Here is a 22,332-nt window from a genome sequence, read left to right as displayed (position 1 = left end):
TTGTGCAGTCAAAAAGTGGCTCATTCTGTAGACTGGTATTAAAATCATCTAGCTCTGATTTCTTGAAACAAACTTTTTACTCATATTTCAAACAAAGCTAGACAATTTGAAACAGCTGAATTTTTAACTCAACTGCATTTTCAAAATGAAAAAAAAAGAAGACCCAACAATTTAAGTTCTCTATCCACCAAACTCAAATGTCCACTTTGCTTGAGTTTAATATCGATTTCAGCTCATTCTAGAAAATGCATTTTCTTGTGGATTTTTTTCAAATTTGAGTACAAATTCCCATACAGGCTGTGGTGTTTGTATCACAATATTTGACACTTTCATATCACATTTCCATTCTGATAGGAAATATATGTCAACTTTAGATGCTCCATGTAGACAGTCTTCAAGCAGACTACAAACAAGGACATTCCCATCCATAAGGACAGTAGGCATCTCACAGACTTACTGTATTTCCTGTAGGTACCATGAGTGAGTGAGTTTAGCCAGTATTCCAGGAATATCAGGGTAGGGAACACCAGAAATGGGCTTCACACATTGTAACCATGCAGGGTATCAAACCTGGGTCTTTGGCATGGCAAGCAAACGCTTTAACCACCAGGCTACCTCACTGCCTTGCTGTAAACAGTGGTCATCCTAAAGCTTGCAAATACATGTATGCAGAACCTGTCTATTTCTGCAGTGAGATGGATTTACAAATGTCATCTTTAGTTTTGTGATTGGGATCCGCTTTGGACAGACACAAAAAACCTTCCACTACCTACATTTTCCAATATATTTGTGTTTTTTGGTTTTTAACTGCCATGTCAGCATGTGAGTGATTGGTTTTATTTTTATGCTGCTTTTAGCAATACTCAAGCAATATCAAGGTGGGGACACCAGAAATGGGCTTCACACATTGTACCTATGTGGGAATCAAATCCCTGTCCTTGAGCAACTCAAGGTCTTACATGATCTTGACAGAATACCCTGTATCAAGCCTGTTGGGTGAGAATATATTTCTGAATGGGGAACTTTATCGCTTATGCACAACAAAAAAAACTGCATACTTCTTAGAGTGAATGAAAAAACAACACAAGAATTACTTAATTGTGTCCCCACTTAAAAAGCAAATGGACTGATATGTACTGAATTCTTTTATCTGTACAACCATACATTCAACTTATGTGAAAAAACTTTATCAGTTCAAACAAAAATAGTAGAAGGATGAATTAATATAAAATAGCATTTAAAACACTGTTCATCTAGAATTAAAATCTTTCTTCCCATAAGTTCAGATGGTACATGGAAAGAGTTATCACATGTCACATTAATGTGTCCAGCCAGTCCAATACATTTTGCGTTATATTACTATGCATATAATGTCAGTGCAGGAACTATTTTCATAAGTTTCATGTATTGATACAATGTGCAATTATTTAAAATATTTGCTGTGAAATCGTAATAAGTTTGGAAAAGATGTTTCTGTGCACAATATGGCTTCAAGTCTTTTGAGACTTCATTATGAATCAAACCGTGAAGGTCTCGGGGTAGAATAGGCCTTCAGCAACCCATGCTTGCCATAAAAGGCAAACGGGATCGGGTGGTCAGGATCGCTGACTTGGTTAACATATGTCATTGGTTCCCAATTGCGTAGATCGATGCTCATGTTGTTGATCACTAGATTATTTACAGACCGCAGCCATATAGCTGGAATACTGCTGAGTGAGGTGTAAAACTAAACTCACTGACTCACTCACTATGAATCAGTCTGTTGACCTAAGTATTCTGTTCATATGCAGTTCCTAAATTTACTTTATGTGACCAAGAAATTATTACATTTATGTGTCTCTGAATTTGACCTGTCTTATGATGTTAATGTCATCTGCAGGTTGTCATTATGGGTTATTGAACTCGGTGCTTTCTTTATTCCTCGACAATTTTGGCTGCAGTATTTCAGTCAAAGGCTCTTTAGCCTTAACGCTTAAGGATCCTTGATTTTCATAATTCACTTTGATCTCTGTATACAATGGAGTCTTCACAAGGCAATGATGCAAATGATATTGCCAATGCCCAGCACAAAGAGCCAACTAATAAGCTTTGGGGAAGGGTAAAAAGATCCATAATCAGAAATATTATAGACAGGAAAAGTTATTAATGATTATGAAAAACTGTGTTTTTGATAAGATTTACAAGAACTTTTGTCGGGACCCTAAATTCAGGATGCTGTTTCTTTAGTAACCCATGCTTAAACAATTAACAAGTCAGCACACACCATTCGTGGGAACTATATACATTGAAACTTAGGGGGCATTCTTACTCAAATTAAGCTCTCCTATATTTATTGATAATCAGCTTATGTTCAGTTGGCAATCAGAAGTCTGTATGTTTTATATTGATAGCAAGCTCAACTCAGCTTTAACCACAAAATCCATTTAGTTGGCTCGTGGAACCAACAAATTCCAACCTGTCATCCTCATGATGCATGCATCATATCTCTCTACCCCTGTGCTGAGATGGACCTTTTCAAGTTGTTCCACTTCATCTTTCAACAACTGTAGCTGCACTAAATGGCACACCATGATCGTTACTGCAAGGTTTCCTTTTGTTTCAGGAATATTGTTCTTGTTCACAGGTTCCTTACAAAGAACTCTACTCACACATTCGTCCTGTCACTAGTTGTGTCATTGCTCTGCTACTGTATTTCCCTACTGTCTGGAGCAACTAAGAAGCACCTTATCAACCTATGAGGTTAATATTGCAGCGGGGGATCGTTACACTAACTACAGAATCACGCCTGTTCTCCTTAGGATTCACTGGCTCCCTGTCCAGTCAGATGCCTCTCTACATATCGGATCTGATCTTACACATAAGCACAAACTCATCCTTCCAAAGTCAAAACCCTGCTCCACGTTCCCAAGTTAAACCATTCCTACTAGGGAGAGAACATTTGCATATCCAACCAGAAAAGCCTGGAAATCTTTGCACAGTGCCTGATTAACTGAATTATTGTCAGTGTAAAAGATCCGACTCGAAACTTTCCTGTTCAGATATGCCATCTCTGTGAAGCTTCTCACATCTAATCTCAAATGTGCGGATAGAGCATGTATTCTACTTTGATTCAGCATGTTACAAGGGGACTATATTATTATTTCACAAATACGTGACAGTTATTCAATGCCATACAGCTACTGACCTTTCCTGGCAGTTTGTAAATAATCAAGTCTGGACTAGCAAACCAGAAACTCAACATGAGCAATGATCCCCATCATCTAGCATAGCTCTGGGGCTCTCAAAGTGAGTTATTCACTGCCATACAGCTACTGACCTTTCCTGGCAGTTTGAAAATAATCAAGTTTGGACTAGAAAACCAGAAACTCAACATAAGCAATGATCGCCATGATCTCGCATAGCTCTGGGGCTCTCGAAGCAATATTCCAGCTTTGTGACACAGGACCGCCAACCGGACTAACATGGAACCATTAGGGGCAATGAACGTGTCATAACGAGCGAATGTTTAAACTAGACTACCAACCACCATGTCATGAAACTAAAGCGCAAATCCAATGTGGTTATGAAAGATGGGACTAGTCATAAGAAAAAGAAATGTTTCCTGATTTTTTCTAGACACACAAAGCTAAGCATAGCATGTTACGTTTTCGCATTTTTCTTCAAAAGGCAAATAGCCTTCAATAAATGTTTATATCTTGATCAACAAATTAGGACCATGTGTGTATGCCAAAAAGTTCACTTTGTCATCACAAAACTCAACATGTCAAAATAACAGATCATGTTGTGTATTTTGTTCTCAAAACTATACCAATATATCCCATAAAAACAGTGTCATCCTTGTGCATGAGGCTTGGGAAAAAGGAACTTATCATGGATAGTTGATAGTATTGAGGACTTCTAATGAAGACCTTATAGAGTGATGACAGCCCACATGCTGAGATTACTGCAGATGCCAGTACTTGTGGGGTATCGTGTTAAAAAACCTGGGGAGTATGTGACAGAATGTATTTTGCATCAGTAATCATTAGATATCAAGCATTAGCTCTGATAATGGTACAACAGACAGATAGAGGCTGCAGTTGTCTCCCTTGCACAACAATTCACAACCTTGGAACTCCTTATAAACTGACAGGTTTTGCCTTGGAAAGAATTCAGTCACTTCTAAACATGCTTAATCTTTCAGAAACGAATCATTATTGCTCCTTGTGTACGTCAACAAGGATAATGAAAATCACAAAATATAACTGATTATTGTCCACAACTGATCTGATAATACTATGATAATCAGATTTGTTAAAAAAATCTATTTCATGTTTAGAAAGTTGACCATATTAAACAAGGCTGAGGAGTGTTCCAATTGGTGAATTACCTGCAATGGAAACAACCGTGGCCGCAGCCATTAATTACAGCTTTCATACTAAGTACTGTCTGCAGTCTGGAATAGAAAACAAACTCTCATCTTTAGTTCATCACATATGGAAGTGTTTATTTGAGAATCCATATATATTTATCTCACACAAAATAATTTACAGTTTTAATTTTATAATTAATCATCTCACATTAATCAATGACAATTAATACACTCATCAACTTTAAATCACATTTTACCATTTATATTTATAGGTGTGCATTCGAGTCATAAAAGAAGGGGAAAGGGAGACGATGAAGACGGGAGAAAAGGAAGGGAGTTAAGTTGAGACGAAGAGCAGGTGAAGAGGATTGAGAGAAAAGAAGAAATAGTTAGCTTTTCACTATGTTTTTAATTCGGCACTGCAGTGAAATGCAGTGCATTATATAATACTAACTCTTTCATCAAATTTCTTGCAAATGATATGTGATGACTTCAAAAGCATGTGACTTCTTAGCTGATGAGTGGAACATTACTTTTTAGAATCAAAACAGAATAAAAACATGAGCTGATACAAGAGTATGTGAATCTTGAATCATATATTGTCAGGTATAACACAACGATTCATCAGTGCACTAGTAAACCATGACAGCCCTGTTATGGAATGTATTGCACTAGGGTTGCAAGGCTTTTTCAGCTTTGATAGTAAACTACAAGATATTTGATAACAAACAACTATGCAGCTAGCATATGTATGAGTTACACAAAATATGGAGGCTATTCTTTGTATTTTAGTTCACTTCTATTACCTTTCAAAAGCTGTTTGTGTGTACTGCATAAATATGGTTATAAACCCATAATGCTAAATTGTTTAAAAAATAAGATTCCTTCATCCAAACATGTCTCATTTGGTATTTGAAGTCAAATCACAAGAACTATATTATGACAGTGTTGGTCTATTCAGCAGCATCAACTTTTGCATATTGTTTTGGGTACCTTTTCCAGTCAAAAATATACAATACACGATAAATACAGCACTATGTTGAACTCTCCATGGACATAGTGATTCAATGAAGTAAGACCCAATCACATCATTTCTAGAGTCAATAACAGGACCCTCCAAACACCATAAAAATCAACTGAGTATTCTTTGTATTCTAAAACGTGAATGTTGTCTCCTTCCATGTACACCAATATTGACCAAACGTGAGCACCTCCTATTAAAGACCCCACAAGAAATTTAGCAAACTTCCCAAACAGTTCTAACCCACACAACCTGTAAAATGACTTTAAATAATTATGAAATCAGTTTGCAACCTTATACACTGATATCCTACTCACTCAGACAATTCAGCTATCGTTATCCCTAAAAGTTCTCACCCAAAATGGTATGTCTTTATTAGTGAAGTCTAACTATAGTAAATAGACTGGAAATAAGGAAGTCCTTAAGTGGTTGTATCATTTTAAAACAGTTTTAAGCCAGTATGAGTTACACACCTAAATGGTGGTATCATTTGAAATTACAACTCCCTTAAAACAGTTTTAAGCCACAATACAAGTTACACACCTTTGATTAGCAACTGGCACGGTTTCTGTCCGACAACAATGACATCATACACACTTTGTGTTTCATGCTGCAGCATAAACTGACGAGAAACCTTTTGAGGATAATTGCATTACTTACTTCACATTTGCCAACAAGAGAATCAAAAGTCTAATATAGTTTTTTTCACAGCCATTTGACGGATTTTATGAAGTGGTACTGAATGGTACTACTTGGCATATGGTTGGGAAACTAATAACATACACTATATACTGAGAGCTGCCTACCTGCAAAAGTTCATATTATTTACTGACCACTGAAAATCCTGGTAACCAAGACACTTTTATTATAATCTTCATTTTCTATTGTCACAAGGTAAAACACCAATGTCGATCCAACTGTTAACTTGAGGTAGGGATTGCATAAGAAACCATTTCAATGCTTAATATCAATTATCACTACTGTATCATGGCTGATTCTCCACTGAATACCTTTTCAAATGACGTTGAAATTCACCCCCAAAAGAGGGTCTGGTTCATGGTTGCACAAACCGATACAACACACTATACAGGCAGGCAAAAACAGACTAAAATACTCTATCATAAAGTATTGAGTGCCAGTGAAAATATATGGATTTTTCATTTGGACAAAAATAAGGATTCTACAAAAACCAATCAAAACTTTTGATCTTTGAACATACATCATGTATTTATGCTTGGATTTTGGTTTCAAGAGAAGAATCAGAAAAATATACCTTTTTCATAGTCTCTTGAATCAAAGTTTATGACCCACAATGTTTTAAAACTGGGTCTTGAGACAACAAAAACGACATGGAAACTCCAAAACTGGTTCCCAAGAAATGACTGCCAAACACATGTAATGCTTGATAGCTTCATTCAAATTGTGCTTAATGTTATAATGATGCATGACCAACACAAATGGACTTGTTGAACCCTGATTCTTAGATTTCCCAGATTCATAGGACACAAAGGCTGTTACGATTCACTTGTTCAGTGAATCTAACTTAAGCACTTCATGAATTCAATTCGTTTTCATGGTCACCAGAACCAAACATTAAGAAATATTTAAGATTTTTGTTGAGGAAGTGTGCTTAACTTGAACCCTGATGTCCTTTTCCTCAGTGAGATAAGCGAGAATGGCCCTACAGCTGCACAAGTTAAGTTTGCCAAAGTTACACATGGTACTGTCGACTGTAACTAGTACAAACCAAAATTGAGTGGCAAGAGATAAATGGTTATTGTTGGGACAACTTTACACTGTCAACATGGGCGTTCCATATTGCGCATCAATCACTTAACTACAATCATGTATTTGTGAATAATTATTCGTATTCATTACCCAATATTCATATTCATATTTGCCACATAGTGTATTCGTTGCAGCCCTATAGGACACCAGGTAAAACTACATGTGCAACTGTCATGCTTCCATACAAGAAAATAGCAGTATCTTTCAAATTTCCATGCCCTCATCTGCCCAGGGACTAGAATTTTAACCTGGTTCTGAGGTTGTATTTCTGTTTGCTACCTGCTCCCTGACCAGACTTTCTCCTGAGTTTGCTACCAAGACTTATTCGCTTCTTTGTGACCTTAACTTTCTCTTCCTTGACCTTAACCTCCTTTACTTTCTCCTCCTTATCTTTCCTAAATTTTCTACGGAAAAATGAATTCTCTTTCTCTTTTTTCTTAACAACTACTGCCCCATCCTTCGGGCCATCTTTGGTAGGAGTTGTCTTAAGTCGGAGGAGGCTAGTCTTAGTGTGGCGTGCCATCAGTTTCTGGATGGGCGTCACCATGACCCTGAGAACACGGTTCTGGTCCTGTTTGATGACATAGTCTGGTAGCATTGACCTAGACCTTGGGGATAGAGAACCCTCGGAGAAATCGTCGAGGGAGTCTTCGTAACTGTATTGGGGGTGGGGAGGAACAAGCTGTACTGGAGCCAGACTGCTACCTTGTATCTGACTGTTTTCATCCACCAGAGTGGTGATTCGCTCATTCTTGCGCTGTAGTCGAAGCTCGCTGTCTTCCATGGCTTGTTTGCTCTCTTCTAGAGCTTGCTGCAACTTCTCTATGATGTCAGCCTACAAACATGGGCACAATGCTTTATAGTTTTGAAAAGATGTATTATTATGTGGAGAATCTCACATGGGTGTTCTGACGTCCAAGTTTATCAACACAAGTCAAAAAACGTTTCAGTCTCTGAGGACTGTGAGTGACAAGTTCTTATCAAACTGTTTATCGAATTCAAAGTGTTCTGCTGAATACATAATGTGTTTGTGTTGCTTATTAAGGGAGCAATACATAGAAGATAGGACCTGTAAAATAATGAACACTTCAACAGTGACTTATCTCTGAAGCCAATATTTGCTACAAACATGCATTGCTGGTAGAAATTATCAGAGAATTCTCCATCAACTAAAGGGTCTTGTCTTGTAGTCTTGTAGCAATCTACTGAATGTAAGTATTTTCTCTTAAAATAGGCATGCCTCTTCAAGACTGAAAAAGACTGAACATGGCTCTATTTATTGAGCACTATCACAGCAGGGAACACTAGAAATTTACTTCACACACTGCACCCATGTTGGAAATTGAACCCAAATTTTCAGTGCAATGAGCAGACTTTTTAAGCATTAGGCTACTCCAGCCCTAAAATATAAGACCTTTAGAAATATTTATCTTGACCAAATGTAATTTTCTGAATAAAATTGATATATTATCCTTATCCTGGCCCATGCTCAATTGCTTATCTCCTCTTCCCTTGCGAAGGTAGTGGAATACCTGAAATCCCTTGAAGTTCCCTTCAATTAAGAAGCAGACGTAAAATACACTCACTCACGTGTAGCCTCCCCTTCCAGGGATTTCAGGTATTCCACTACCTTCGCCAGAGAAGAGGAGATAAGCAATTAAGCATGAGTCAGGAAAATGAAAAATTGAATGTCTTTTCTCCCAAACTGTCATCTAAGAGACAGTTTGAAATCCTACAGTCAACTCGGATCTGGTTACCTGCTGACTTATCTTGTCCTCATCCTCAGCCAAAGCCGTCTTCAGCTTGGCAATCTCAGCCTCCTTCTGCTGAAATGTCTCGCCAGCCTCTGTCAGCATCTCGTTCAGCTCTGTTATCTCATGCTCCTGTAATGTACACAAATAAAACAGAATCAGATCTACAGCTTGTTCAGCTTGGCAATCTCGGCCTCCTTCTGCTGAAACGTCTTGCCAGCCTCTGTCAGCATCTCGTTCAGCTCTGTTATCTCATGCTCCTGTAATGTACACAAATAAAACAGAATCAGATCTACAGCTTGTTCAGCTTGGCAATCTCAGCCTCCTTCTGCTGAAACGTCTCGCCAGCCTCTGTCAGCATCTCGTTCAGCTCTGTTATCTCATGCTCCTGTAATGTACACAAATAAAACAGAATCAGATCTACAGCTTGTTCAGCTTGGCAATCTCAGCCTCCTTCTGCTGAAACGTCTCGCCAGCCTCTGTCAGCATCTCGTTCAGCTCTGTTATCTCATGCTCCTGTAATGTACACAAATAAAACAGAATCAGATCTACAGCTTGTTCAGCTTGACCGGATCAAGTGAAAACTAATGCACTGAGTGACCCTGTCACAACCAGTTGGGATTATTATTTACAATATTGCCAATATGTCTGAACAGCCAAGGCAAGGTTTCTGTCGGGTGTCTCAGTGTTGGGAAATCGTCGGCAATGTCCTTTCTTTCTTTAAAAATGGTTTAATGTTTCTGATAGACACATGCTTCAGATGAATCCAACATTAATAACATTCTCTGCTCCCTTAATGAAGTTAACTGACCTCACGAGTCATGCATATGCTGAGTAGCAAAAGTCATTTTCTGGCAACTTTGTACAGATTGGCAAAAAGAAAAGACACCCATCCTGACAAAACATCTATTAAGCACTAATTTCTATGAACTCTTTTACCCCATTCAACAACTTAAGCACACTACAGCAGACAGAAACAAAGAGCATTGTCTACTTATACTTCCCTGCACCATGTCAAATATACAAAAGCAAGACAGTACATTTTAAAATTTTATGGCAAATTAAATACTACTTACAATGAAATTGAAGAAGATTAGATATGATCCATCGAGAGCCTTACAAACAGCTGATCAACAACTGTTGGTCATCCCAAGAAAAACGAAAAGCCTTTGGCTTCCGTCTTATTTCTATGAAATGTTCCTTAAAAACATTCCCCTTCACAAAATACTACAGAAATTAACAAATATATCCTCAAAAGTTTTCAAACATTTTACGTATAAATGTAGCTTTCCAATCACCAGTATATGTAGTTCTTTGAGCATACTTTCGCATGGAATCCAGCACATTATATGTGCAGACCCATGCCAGTTATATTTGGACACTTGACGTGATTTCCATTTATTACACGTTAATTTGGTGCAGTAAATATCCAAGTGAAATTTGGCACAATTGTGAGGAATCATCTTACCTACAATCACATAATTTCTCTTGCCTATTTTTGGAATGGTAACATTTCATTAAACACTTGTACAGTGCCATGAAGGTGGCAGTCTACAGGATTGTGGAAACATACGTAAGGTGATAAGTGTGAAGTATCAGTTCAATAGTGGTCGGAAATTTGAACTGAAATTGTGTGCACAGAACGGAGATGAATTCACATTTGCCTGTCAAAGTTTATGAAGTTCCATCTTAAACTCCCTTCATGACAATTATTTATGCCACACTAAAATAAATTGTAAGCATTCAAGTGCCTGAATAAACCTGGTACGAGTTCGTACACATATTATTGTTACGAGTTATTCCCTGCTACAGTACCTGTTTCTTCTGGATCTCCTTTGCTGCCTGCAACTGTTGACTGAGAGTCTCCAGGAGAACTGATTGTCCAACATCTGAGCTTGATGCCAATGCCTGACAACACAAACATTAGTGAGTTGGGGTCATGCCATTCTTAGCAATATTCTAGCAACATCACAATGGTCTGCACTTAGCCTGCTTTCAATATAGATCGATAATCTTTAACTAAATATCTATCGAATATAATAAACATCAGAGACTTTGAGCAATAATGCTGAAAATATCTGAAGGAAATACATTTCACATGACTGGTGAGTGGGGACATGTTTTTGTAACTATTCTTAACAAACTTATGTCCTGAACATAATTTTGATGCAGCCCATGACTAAAGTATTATTTCTTCTAACACAAAAGTTAACAATCACTATTACCGATAACACAATGTTCAAACAGGTAATCATCAATAATCTTTCCTGTTGACAATTTTTGTATTTACAATTATTAATAATTTTATTCATCCCTAGGTTTCACATACTATACCCATCTGAGGCATCAAACCTGGGCTTTCTGGGAGATAAGCAGTGCACTATTACCCCACCTCCCCTTATTGCATTCTTATACATTACTAGAACTATACTATTGTTTATTAAATTTTGAACCATTTGAGTGGAATTCCTAAAGTAGGTAAATCTCAAAATGTGTTAAATGTGAAAGCAATCACAAGAGGTTTGTTAGGACCACAAGATCTGCAAAATTTCAGATTTCAGCCAAACTTACAAAAAAATGGATCAGAACTTACCAGATATGTTCATATGAATTACAAAGAATTGAGAAAGTCCTTGTCACTCAGTTAACAACAATAATTAATCTGAGACATCAGAAGATGAAATTTGCAGATGACTAGATCGCTTGTATTCTTACATGTCTGCAAATGTTAAAACATGAATGTAAATGCTCTGCAAAACATTTCAAGCTGGTAGTTGAGAACTTTGTCATTTTAGTTGTTGACAAACATCTCCCTGTTCTACCTGTTTTAGTTGGTCCTGCAACTCTTCAATGGTTCCCTTGGCAACATCTAAATCTTTCTGAAGAGAGTACTCCACACTTTCACGCTTGCTCTGTAACATAAAACATCACATGAGTGAGTGACTGAGTGAGTGAGAGTTACTGGGTGAGAGAGAGAGCAAGCGAATCACGGGATGTGTTAGTTGGAGAAAGATTATGAACATCAGTAAAGTAAAACCTGACGAGTGGATCTATAAAGATTATTAGTGACAGCACTGCTCCATTGCAACAAAAAATAAAGTCTGACAAAGCAGTTGATTGATTGCCGTTAATGAAAAGAAACAGGCATTGTTTGTAAGATTCCATTTCATTTTAACCAAAATCCATTAATGACCCAACTCTTGATTACATAGCTGTTTTCTAGCTTTGTTAATGATGTCAGTGGTTCATTTGGTACCAGACAATGGCTTGATTGGTCGATCAGGTACAATGACATGCCTCCACAAGTCGCCAAGCCTCATCACCAAACGGATTTGGTTGTCTCTTACTGACTAAATCCCCACAAGTTTATAGACTCAAATACTGAGTCCAACAACAGCATCCCCCTAACCCTGTAGTACCTGTCTCAGCTGCTTCTGTAGTGCCGTGACAGTTTCCTTGGTGATATCTAACTCATTCTGTACTGTCTGCAGTTGACTGACTGCCTTTGACTGAAAACAAAGCCATTGTCATCATCATCATCATCATCATCATCATCATCATCATCATCATCATCGTATTTGTTGTGCACTATTTTCCACCCGTTGTACGTTGTGGTTGCTCAAAGCACAGACTTAACAGTTCACTACACTTTGTAGAGTGAAGTCAAATTCACTTGTGTGAAGGGATCTATGTGAATACTTCGATGTTACCCTATTTTTTCACAAATTGACTGTAGTGTATTGTAGACTTGAATCCCAGAGAAATCCCGGCCCCAGTCGTCCAACATTATCCTGTGAGGAGGAGATCGTGACTTCCATGCAGAATACCTACCTTCTCTGCCTTGATGTCCTGGATGAGCCTGGTCTTGTCAGCCAAGGCGAACTCACAGGCAGTTCTCTCCTTCGTCACACCTTCCTGGGACTTGCTTACTTTCAGCACATCATTCCTCAGGCGGTTTATCTCACTCTTCAGCTGTTTCACTTCCTCCTCCTTCTCCTGAAAAATGAAAGACTTTTGTCGTGCTCAACAAAGCGATCTCAGCTCTCTGGCTGTCAAGACTAGCATACAACATTTGTAGTGATGCAATCACTCGTAAGGGAGTTCGGTTTTGCACTTTAGCAAGATTCAAGCAAATGGAGGACACTAGAAAGAGGCTTCATACATTGTACCGATGAGGGGATTCTAACCTAGGGCTTTGGTGTGACGAGCACGAGGCTACACCACTGTCTCTTGTGGAACTGGAATTACCAAGTCATGGTGTAAGCTTGAGTGTTGCCAATATAAGGTTTGATGGGGCGCAAACACAGGTTTTCAATTATTTGTGTTGGTCAGATTTTCCATTAAATGAATTATGGTGAGTGCTATTTTCTTAACTTCAGTCATGCCACCATGGCACATCAAAAATATTTCACATGTGCGCTAAATCAATCCCTGATGTGCAAATTCAACATACCTTCTTGGTCACATTCTGTCCCCAAAAATATTAGCCAAAGACAAGATTTTTCTAAGCACTCTCCTCGAACTAAGATAGCTAATGTTAATGTATGGCACTTACAACCATCTTAACATGAGGATAGTTTCAAAATTCTTGGTCAAGGTCCATCCTTTCATGATACTGATTATGTTTTGCTTAAATCATTGACTTCATGATACACTTCTGTTATAACACAGTAAACTGTGACAGTTAATGTTTGGTGCTATTCAACTACTGACCTTGACCTTGACCTGCTCTGCATGCAGTAACATGCTGGACACCCATTCATCTTCATCATCCATCATCTTGTCTTGTCGAGGCCGTTTACTCGGTGGTTGGTGCGCCATCAGGATCTTCACCCTCTGCTCTACCATCTCCTCAGCCATGATGTCTTTCTCCCGGATGCGTTCACTAGAAGGTACAAAATCAGGTTTCCATATCAGTGTTCATTTTCTTATCCTATCTCATGCTATGAACTTTGTTGTCAATTTTCAACAGAGGACTGGAAACAACCTCAAACACCAACCTGTCTGAAACTGAAAGTCTCACCCCAACATGCTCTAATTGCTGATACCCCTTTTCTAACTATATAAATGAAGATATACTGAAAAGCAAAAGAACCAATGCTTGAGATTATGTAGATGTCCAATGGCTTGTTGTTGATCTCTCTCCCATTTGTCCCTTTTCTCCCCACTTGCCTCTGTGACCATCTGTAGTTTTTCTCTTACAATGAGTCACCAATCAGCTCGCATGTACCAACTTCTGAGGCATGTTGTCTTTCTTTATCTGCCTACCGTATGCAGATATTGTTTATTTACAAGTTTGTTTACATCAACACACCTACACGGCTTTATGAGTTGACATTCACTATTTGCCTACCTGTAGTCTTTCACTATTTGCCTACCTGTAGTCTTTCACTATTTGCCTACCTGTAGTCTTTCACTATTTGCCTACCTGTAGTCATTCACTATGTGATTACCTGTAGTCATTCACTATGTGATTACCTGTAGTCATTCTCTATCTGCACAAGCTGAGTCATCATCTCCTTGCACACTTCCTCGCGTATCTTGGCCTCGTGCCTGATCTTGTTGTTCTTCTCATTCTGCAGGTCCTGCTGCAGATGCTCTATGATATTCAACAGCTCCTGGGGTGAGTAGGGAATACAAAGTTAGACTTGGTGTGTTTCTGCTGCCACAAATTTCTACACAACACTTGCAAAACTGCAAAATCTTGGTGTCACTTAGAGAGATCAGAACAGATCAGATAAAATATTTAGAGACATTTAAGCAATTTAGGAACATACATGAGACATTGGTAATTAATGAAATGTATACCGCCAAAATGATCATTATTTCTGGTATATTATTGGGTATGTTTTAGATCACCAGTAAATAGTGGGTAAATGTGTACACTGATGTATACTGATTGCGATTTTCGGTTATGTTTATTGGACAAATACACGATGCCTACCAAAAACAAGTAAGAGATGAAATGGTAAATAATCTGGTTAAGTGATGTTGAATTGCAAATTTCATGTCATCAACAGAAGTCATTTTCTCTTGTTTCTTCACACAAAACGATGATGTTTTCTTACCACCATCAAAATGTAACCCTCTGATGTGCAAACTTTTTCTACAGACTCCCTTCTTGGGTCCAGACGATCATATACACTAATACAGTATTTCCCAGGGCTTAAAAAAGCCATAACTCCTAAACATCTGCTTCAAAAGGCTGCACTCAAGTTATCAAACTTTACAACACTGAACTCTCTGTACATTAAGCAACACAGTGACATCAGCAAGTAAAGCAAAACCATTAGCGATGTTTTATACATATTTCATTTCAACGTATTGCCAGAATTTATGCAAAAATCATAATAAACATTGTCACTAAGCTGACAGAATCCCCTGCCACAAATGATATGTAGTTTAAGATGAAATGGTTGTAGTTTAAGATGAAGTTAAATGTCAACAACAAATGACCAGTCAATCTCTCTTGATATCTTGCACTGTAGACATGAATGTCTCAGTGCATGAAACATGCCACAGTAGTAATAAAGAAATTGCCTATTGAAAAACATTCAAGGGAAGTCTTGAAAGTCTATGAAGAAGATCCAGTGAACCATTCGTGAGATATCTTGCCAAGCATCTTAACATGCAGCTTAACATGCTGAAATTGCCAAAGTGTCACTGTGACCTTAAAATTATGTCGAGATCACCCAAATCAATTGGGTCCTGCGCCTTCCCTAAATGAACCTTCTTGTCGAAGATGAAGAAAATCTAACGAATGGTTCTTGAGATATCTTGCTGACAAGCGTGATCCCCTTGTGACTTTGAAATGAAGGTCAAGGTCACCAAACTTGACTGGGACCTTTCTTTTCTTAAAATAAACCTAGGTACCAAATATGAAAATAATCTTGTCAACAATTCTGAAGATATTTCAAGTTGCACATACAGATGGAAGTACAGAGCCTAATACTGCCTTTCCAGTTTTGCGCTAAATACAAAGTAGGGGATGAACAGTTAAATACAGTTGGCTTTTTGATACCTTAAAGGAAAATATTTTTGCCTCATAACTAAAGTATATAATGAAAACAGATGTAAATATCCTATTGTTTTTCTGTCGTCATCTCTGACTGTGATGGTCCTCAGTCCAGGTCTACATCTAACATGACGTGACCAGGAGGCCAGGGTTTTCTGCACGCTGGGACATGGTCTCAGCACTTTGTGAGCAAGGATGTATCATCATGGGATATCACAGGCGTATCAGTGAAACAAGACACAAACAATACTACTATTTTAGTAGGCATGAGTATCTTATGACTAAATTCATAGTTTCACAGCAAAAAGATTTGTCCTTCATCAACTTTTGTGGAACATCTCATAGCAAAGGAAGGGCAGTTTTCATTACAGAATTGATATCCTGCTATGAACTAATATTACTCAATGTATGTTTTCTTTATCATCAGCAATTCTACAGATTTCTTCACATTCTTACAACAACATCATAGTAATGTCGCAGTAAATTATCAGCAGTAGGTATGTTTTATTTCAGTTGTGACACAATGTATGTGTTTCACCAGTCTTGAATCCCAATAAGCTATGTCACATAGGGACACATGGTGTAAATATCTCATTGATGTATATATTTCATTTCCCTTTGGTTGAAATAACCGTAAAGTTGCGAGAGTACTCTGGCACAGAGGCAATGTAAAGCCAATTGCCCCCATACTTTTTCCAATGTACTGACCGATTTTCTTCATCGGTATATAAACAGCATAATTAACACTGGAAAGTCATCTGGACACTGGTACAGAGGGATATACAAATCTTCTTGCCCAACAGAAACAATTACTGGACAGGGGCATGCAGTGACATCTTCCTGCAACAGGCTTGAACAGCACTAGGTTCCTAATCAAAATAAGCATCTAATCTGATCCACAGTGAGACAACCGTAATTCTACCATGGCTATGTGAAATGCTTGAATTTGATTGGTCAAACAATAAAATCAGACGATATCAATCTTGATTGAAAATGCGTCTGACTTCATGGCGCTTTACTGCACAAGTATTCAACACTGCCGCACTACTTCAGCTTCCAACATGGCTAATATCAACAAAACAGACACAACGTAGATGCTTACAAAGCATCAATTCTGCATAACATTCATCTTACTTCCCAACACAATATGTTTATCTCCTAAATATCCAGAAAATATTCCTCATACTTACATCAACTTGACTCATGCTAGTGTCCAGCTCATCATCATCATCCATGCCCTCTGTCACCTCCAAGGTGTTCAAGGAGCTGTACTTCAACATTGTGCCTGCACAGAACCATTTACACTGTCACAATACTGGGATTTTAAACCAGGACCTACAAGTCAAATTTGACTGCAGACAAATCAGGATGAATGTTACATTGTTCACCTTTTAAAAAGTTCTCATTTATATGTCAGAGTTTTCAGTGAGTGTGTGAGTTTTATGCTGCTTTCAGCAATATTCCAGCAACATCATGGCAGAGGACACCAGAAATGAGCTTCACACATTGTACCCATGAGGGGAATTGAACCTGGCTCTAAGTGACTATATGAAACTTACTAAAAATAGTTAAGTCTGGTTTGCATTGTTAGGAGCGAAATCCACACAATCAGTAAAGCTGTAACAATTCGGTTCAATTCATTGAAATTTGAATCTCACACCTTCCTTTCAATTTGATTGTTGTCGCTGGGCTAATTATCAAATATGAATCATCACCAAGTTGATAATGGATTTCTCGCCCCCAAAACCTGACTCCCAGGAGTTCTGATGTTTTTACTTGTATGCAGAATCAAATCGAAAATGGTCTAATATAAAAAATCAAACCCATCAAGGTCTGGATGAATTCTTGCAGCCCTAACTGTCTGGGTACACTGACAAGCAGTAACCAGGTCACCAAGCACGACCAGTCAAAATCAATCCTCATCAATAGTCAGCCAGGATCCAACATGGCGTGTACATTGGTTAGTGGTTCTCTGATCATATCATGCAAGATCTGTACCTGGTGAAGCCCACTGGATGGAAGGTCTCATGCCAGCTGGCTCCTTCTTTGCCTGCACTCGCGGAACTTTAGGTTTGGGATCTGGCTTTTGTACAACAACAACCTGAAGTGAAACAATATTCTGTTTGAAGGAAGCACAGGTACCTTTTACATCTTTACATACACTTTGCAGTGATCTTAAACAAAATCTAAACAAACACTAAAGATGTTAAAAAGTTATCAACCAATTATGTCACCTAGTCAACTGAAAAATTTGTTAGCCTCTTGTTTTCCTGAGTCAAGGGAGGAGTAGAGACATTTTTGTTTGTTCTTAAAACATATTTTTTTTCAGAAAAATATGATCTTAATTTCACTTTGGCTCAATTTTCAAACAGAAATAATTGTTTGCTAAATTCTGCAAAACAAACTGAAAAGGGGGTTGCCAAAAGTAAAAAGGACAAAACAGTTGTATTCTTTCAAAACCGAAAAACCCTTTAGGCTTATGTTCTCAAATTCTCATTTTCAAAAAATTATAACCGTTTCAATCACAGCGTTGTTAATTAACACACAAACCTGTTTGGCAATGGCAGAAAACTTGAACACATTGAGCGTTTCATCAAACATACTGGCACACTGGTTTACATTTACGATCATAGCGGCCTTGCCACGACCCGAGAAAAAGTTCTGAAAGAGTCTGGTGAGTTTACTATCTCGGAATGGCACCATACGTGGATTTTCTCTGGAAGAAACAAAAAGCATGGTACAGAATACCATTTACAAAGACTGTTATTCATACCAGTCCCATTCAATACTATTCTCAGTTTTTATCTGAATACATTTTCTGGAAGTATGTGAGCAACTGTGAGCAATATCATGACTCTTAAACAATATTAATAAAAAAATTGAAGCACTTCCCAGCATTTTCCACAAACATCAAGAAAGAGTGAATTTAGTTTTACGCCACACTGAACAATATTCCAGCTGTACTGTGACAGTCTTTAAATAATCAAGTTTGGACCAGACAATCCAGTGACCAACAGCATGAGTACTGATCTATTCAAATGGGATATGATGGCATGTGTTTACCAAGTCATCAAGTCTGACTAGCCAATCCCGTTAGCTGCCGTTTATGACAAACATGGGGTACTAAAGGTCAATTCTAACCTGCATCTTCACGGGTCACAAACATCATGAAAGTTGAAAATTATTTATCAATATTATGCAACTGATATAGTAACATGTCTCATTTGATCATATTGAATGAAAAAGCATGGAAAAATAAAGCCTTTCCCCTATGCTTCAAGAGCATCATTCAGGCCCAACACAGAAACATGTTATTGTTTCATCTAGCAAATGGCTGTTCATAATCTGCAGTCAACTCATACAACTTGGATTGTATACACCAACCCACTCAAGTACCTATGCATGAACTTGATGTATTCACTGATACCAAGGACCAGGGTGAATGGATACAGCTTCAGGCCACGGTTAGCAATATCACGAGAGGGGAAATAGGCTCACCCATGTGGGGAGCCAAACCCAGGTCTTTGTAACAATGCAGGACAACTTGAACCATATGTTACCCCACTAACCCTGCAGCTTCATGACCAGTAAGAACAAATTCAGCGTTCTCATGTTTGAAATAGTGCCTACTTGTGCGTCTGGTTGTATCGGAGCAGCTCAATACATCTCCCAAGTGTCATAAGTGACGTGTTGATGTTGCCAGCTTCCTTTAGTCTGTCCCCTCCAGAGTGTGTCTTGGACTGTCTCTCAGACCCCGCGAGGTCACACAGGGAGAGCCTGGATAATGCATATCCATAAAATATCAGAGGAGAGCAAGAACACTGCATTGTCATGTACAGAATGGTAAAAGAACTCTCAGTAGCCCTTCCTGAATTTTACTTGTCATGGACAATCAAATTTACATTAAATACAGACCTGCCTACCCCACTCACCTTCAAAGTGTAATCTTAGTGGCTTAAGGTGTATTTTTGGGTGTAAATGTGCACAGTCTCATTAGGAATATAATCTGGCTCCTTCCAGCATGTCTCCCAAATGCACAATATTAATGTCTGCACAGCTTTATGTACAACAACATACTTGGCTCCTTTAGTTGACCTGCTTATTCCGAGGATCATTTTTCCATTGTCGAATTTCTGGGCTTTGTCGGGAACAATTGGGATATATCGGTAGGAGTCATGTATGCATTGTTGATGGCATCGAAGGGCATATAATCATATTTAATGAGAACAAATCGCCAGGTGGGCATGTCCGTAATTTATACAAACAATGCTCATAAGCTCATGTGATTACTTTAATGTTTGTGCAATAGGAATCATTATCTACACGATTCATCAAGTTACAGAACTGTTCAGTGTTACACAGAGAAGACTTGTCCAACTCACATGCTGACTCGTGCTACGTGAGGCTTCTTGGTGTCCACAACTCGCAGAATCTTGATGTTAAATATACAATGACTGAAACAAATCATCACTCTGTGGGAAACTTGGACATTTCAAACTTCAATTTTATGAAAACAGCTATGCAAATTGTGATGAACAATTAAAATACTGTTCTGTTCTGATGAGGTTTGTTCGTCTTTGTTTTGTTATGCCTATTTGTTGACTTTTAGTGTTAAATATTGCACAATATTTGTATGCTTCACAAATCACATTTCACGATAGAATATTAATGCTCAGTTTTCATTGAAATATTCTGTATAGAGTTGTTCAAAGTTGTTATTGATTTTTGCAGCGGCCTGGTCATTCCATTGTTGCTTTAGTGCTATCCCATGGCTTCACATAAATACCTAAGAATAAGCATGCATCACTCCTGCTTGATAACGGTACAAGAATCTGAATCGAAACGTCACACACGCAAAAAAGAAGTCATCCACAAAAATGCCCTATTTGTACACCTCAGCTTCTAAAATGCCACTCAAACAAGCAACTTTGACTTACTAACGATTTTAAAAATGCTTATTCTTCAATACATAGACATTAATAAGCACTTTCAGTGCATCCAATGTATGCGATCTACCTGCCACTAGGTTGGAATGGTGGAATACATAATACGAGCATCACCTGAGGTACAGTGATTCAGAGCCAGCAAGGCCTTGAAAAACCTCAATGTCAAGGACTAAGTATTGTAACAAGTACCATCTTTTTAGGTCTTCTGACCATTCTGATATTCTGTCAACTGCACAACAAAGGCTGTCAATGGGTTTTGGAAACATCTCAGAAAAGAATCAAGATGCCAATTATACCTTCTTGATGAATTGTGATTAAGCTTGGTGCAAGCTGTTCTGAGATTCTTCTGACCAATGGTCAACAACTTGTAGGCCTCATCAGCGTTGGTCACGTTGATCTCCTTCAAACCTGCAACAACATGCCAGTGTTAGGCATAGTAGACTGTGTGGTACCAGTCAATGAGATAAAACTTTCGTCAGCTAGAATATCTAGAACACTACTGATTAATTTTCTAAGATGCTGCAATGAAGTACTTTATCAGACAATAATATGCTCTTTTTTCATTGCGTCACAATGCCTTGGCGGCCCCATTCCAGTCTACCCCTTCAGAATCAAACACTTCCTCACCACTTGCCAATTTACACTATAATTTTAATTTAAATTGAGTTTTTTTGTTCAATCATAAATGCCACAAGAAACATAAGAGAATCTTGCTGTTAAACTAAGCATGTGACTGGCTAAACATTAAGTGAATTCATATTCGAAATCCTTCATTAATGTTTGGTAACAAATAAAGGGATGTAACTCCAGAGTATGATTGACAAGGTTGTCATACAACCATTTTCATAATTTTTCTGATTTATATCAACAAAGAACAAAACCGCTAAAAAGTTGGCCTTTTTAAAAAATCGAACACTGTAACAATTTTTTAAATGCTTTTCGCATATCAGCATCAGTTTATTTCGACCCTTAGATTTTTCTCATACCTTTAATGTAAGGACTTCCATTTCCATCCTCGCTAAGTTTTAGCACCTGTCGTCTTGCATTTTTCTTCTTGGGAATTTGTTCAAGCAGATCAAAGATCTGTTCATTATAGATCTCTGCAAAACTGACCCACACAAGAAACTTGATCTGCCCCTGATCTTCCACATTGATGGCGGCCTCTTCCCTCACACGGTTCTCCAGCTCAGCAAACAGATCACCATCTACAGAGTCTGTGAGAAGGGAGAATATTGACATAAACATATTGCAGTCATCAGACAGTAATTCTTACCATCAAAAGTTTCATGAATGGTGGTTTACTTTCAAGGAAATCAGATTTACATGTCCACATAAAGGTGCAAGCGTAAATGTTCTCCATCGAACGGAAAATGCCTTTTGACTGAACAATACAGTCATGACTGTTTACATTTACCACTTTGTAACAAACTCAGGTGATTGTTCTTCCTGTGGACCCAAAA

At 38.1% G+C, this 22,332-nt stretch overlaps 1 protein-coding gene across 1 annotated transcript in view; it reads right to left on the bottom strand.

Moving 5' to 3' along the window:
* The window catches only part of LOC137267958 (kinesin-like protein KIF20B), a 57,537-nt gene that overhangs the window by 27,123 nt on the left and 8,082 nt on the right, over window positions 1–22,332 (bottom strand). The window contains exons 6-20 of the mRNA XM_067802420.1: window positions 21,859–22,086; window positions 21,169–21,280; window positions 20,309–20,380; window positions 19,557–19,703; window positions 18,477–18,642; window positions 17,925–18,027; window positions 17,117–17,211; window positions 14,390–14,529; window positions 13,625–13,796; window positions 12,743–12,907; window positions 12,331–12,420; window positions 11,734–11,823; window positions 10,727–10,819; window positions 8,918–9,043; window positions 7,866–7,995 (exon numbers count right to left, since the gene is read on the bottom strand). Of these exons, the coding sequence (XP_067658521.1) occupies window positions 7,866–7,995; window positions 8,918–9,043; window positions 10,727–10,819; window positions 11,734–11,823; window positions 12,331–12,420; window positions 12,743–12,907; window positions 13,625–13,796; window positions 14,390–14,529; window positions 17,117–17,211; window positions 17,925–18,027; window positions 18,477–18,642; window positions 19,557–19,703; window positions 20,309–20,380; window positions 21,169–21,280; window positions 21,859–22,086 (1,929 nt within the window). The remainder of the gene's footprint in view (window positions 1–7,865; window positions 7,996–8,917; window positions 9,044–10,726; window positions 10,820–11,733; window positions 11,824–12,330; window positions 12,421–12,742; window positions 12,908–13,624; window positions 13,797–14,389; window positions 14,530–17,116; window positions 17,212–17,924; window positions 18,028–18,476; window positions 18,643–19,556; window positions 19,704–20,308; window positions 20,381–21,168; window positions 21,281–21,858; window positions 22,087–22,332) is intronic.

Source organism: Haliotis asinina, chromosome 16, assembly GCF_037392515.1.
Source record: "Haliotis asinina isolate JCU_RB_2024 chromosome 16, JCU_Hal_asi_v2, whole genome shotgun sequence".
In the NCBI taxonomy this organism is placed as follows: Eukaryota; Metazoa; Mollusca; class Gastropoda; order Lepetellida; family Haliotidae; genus Haliotis; species Haliotis asinina.
The sequence above is the reverse complement of the archived record's forward strand: the minus strand, read 5'-3'. Positions and strand labels throughout refer to the sequence as shown.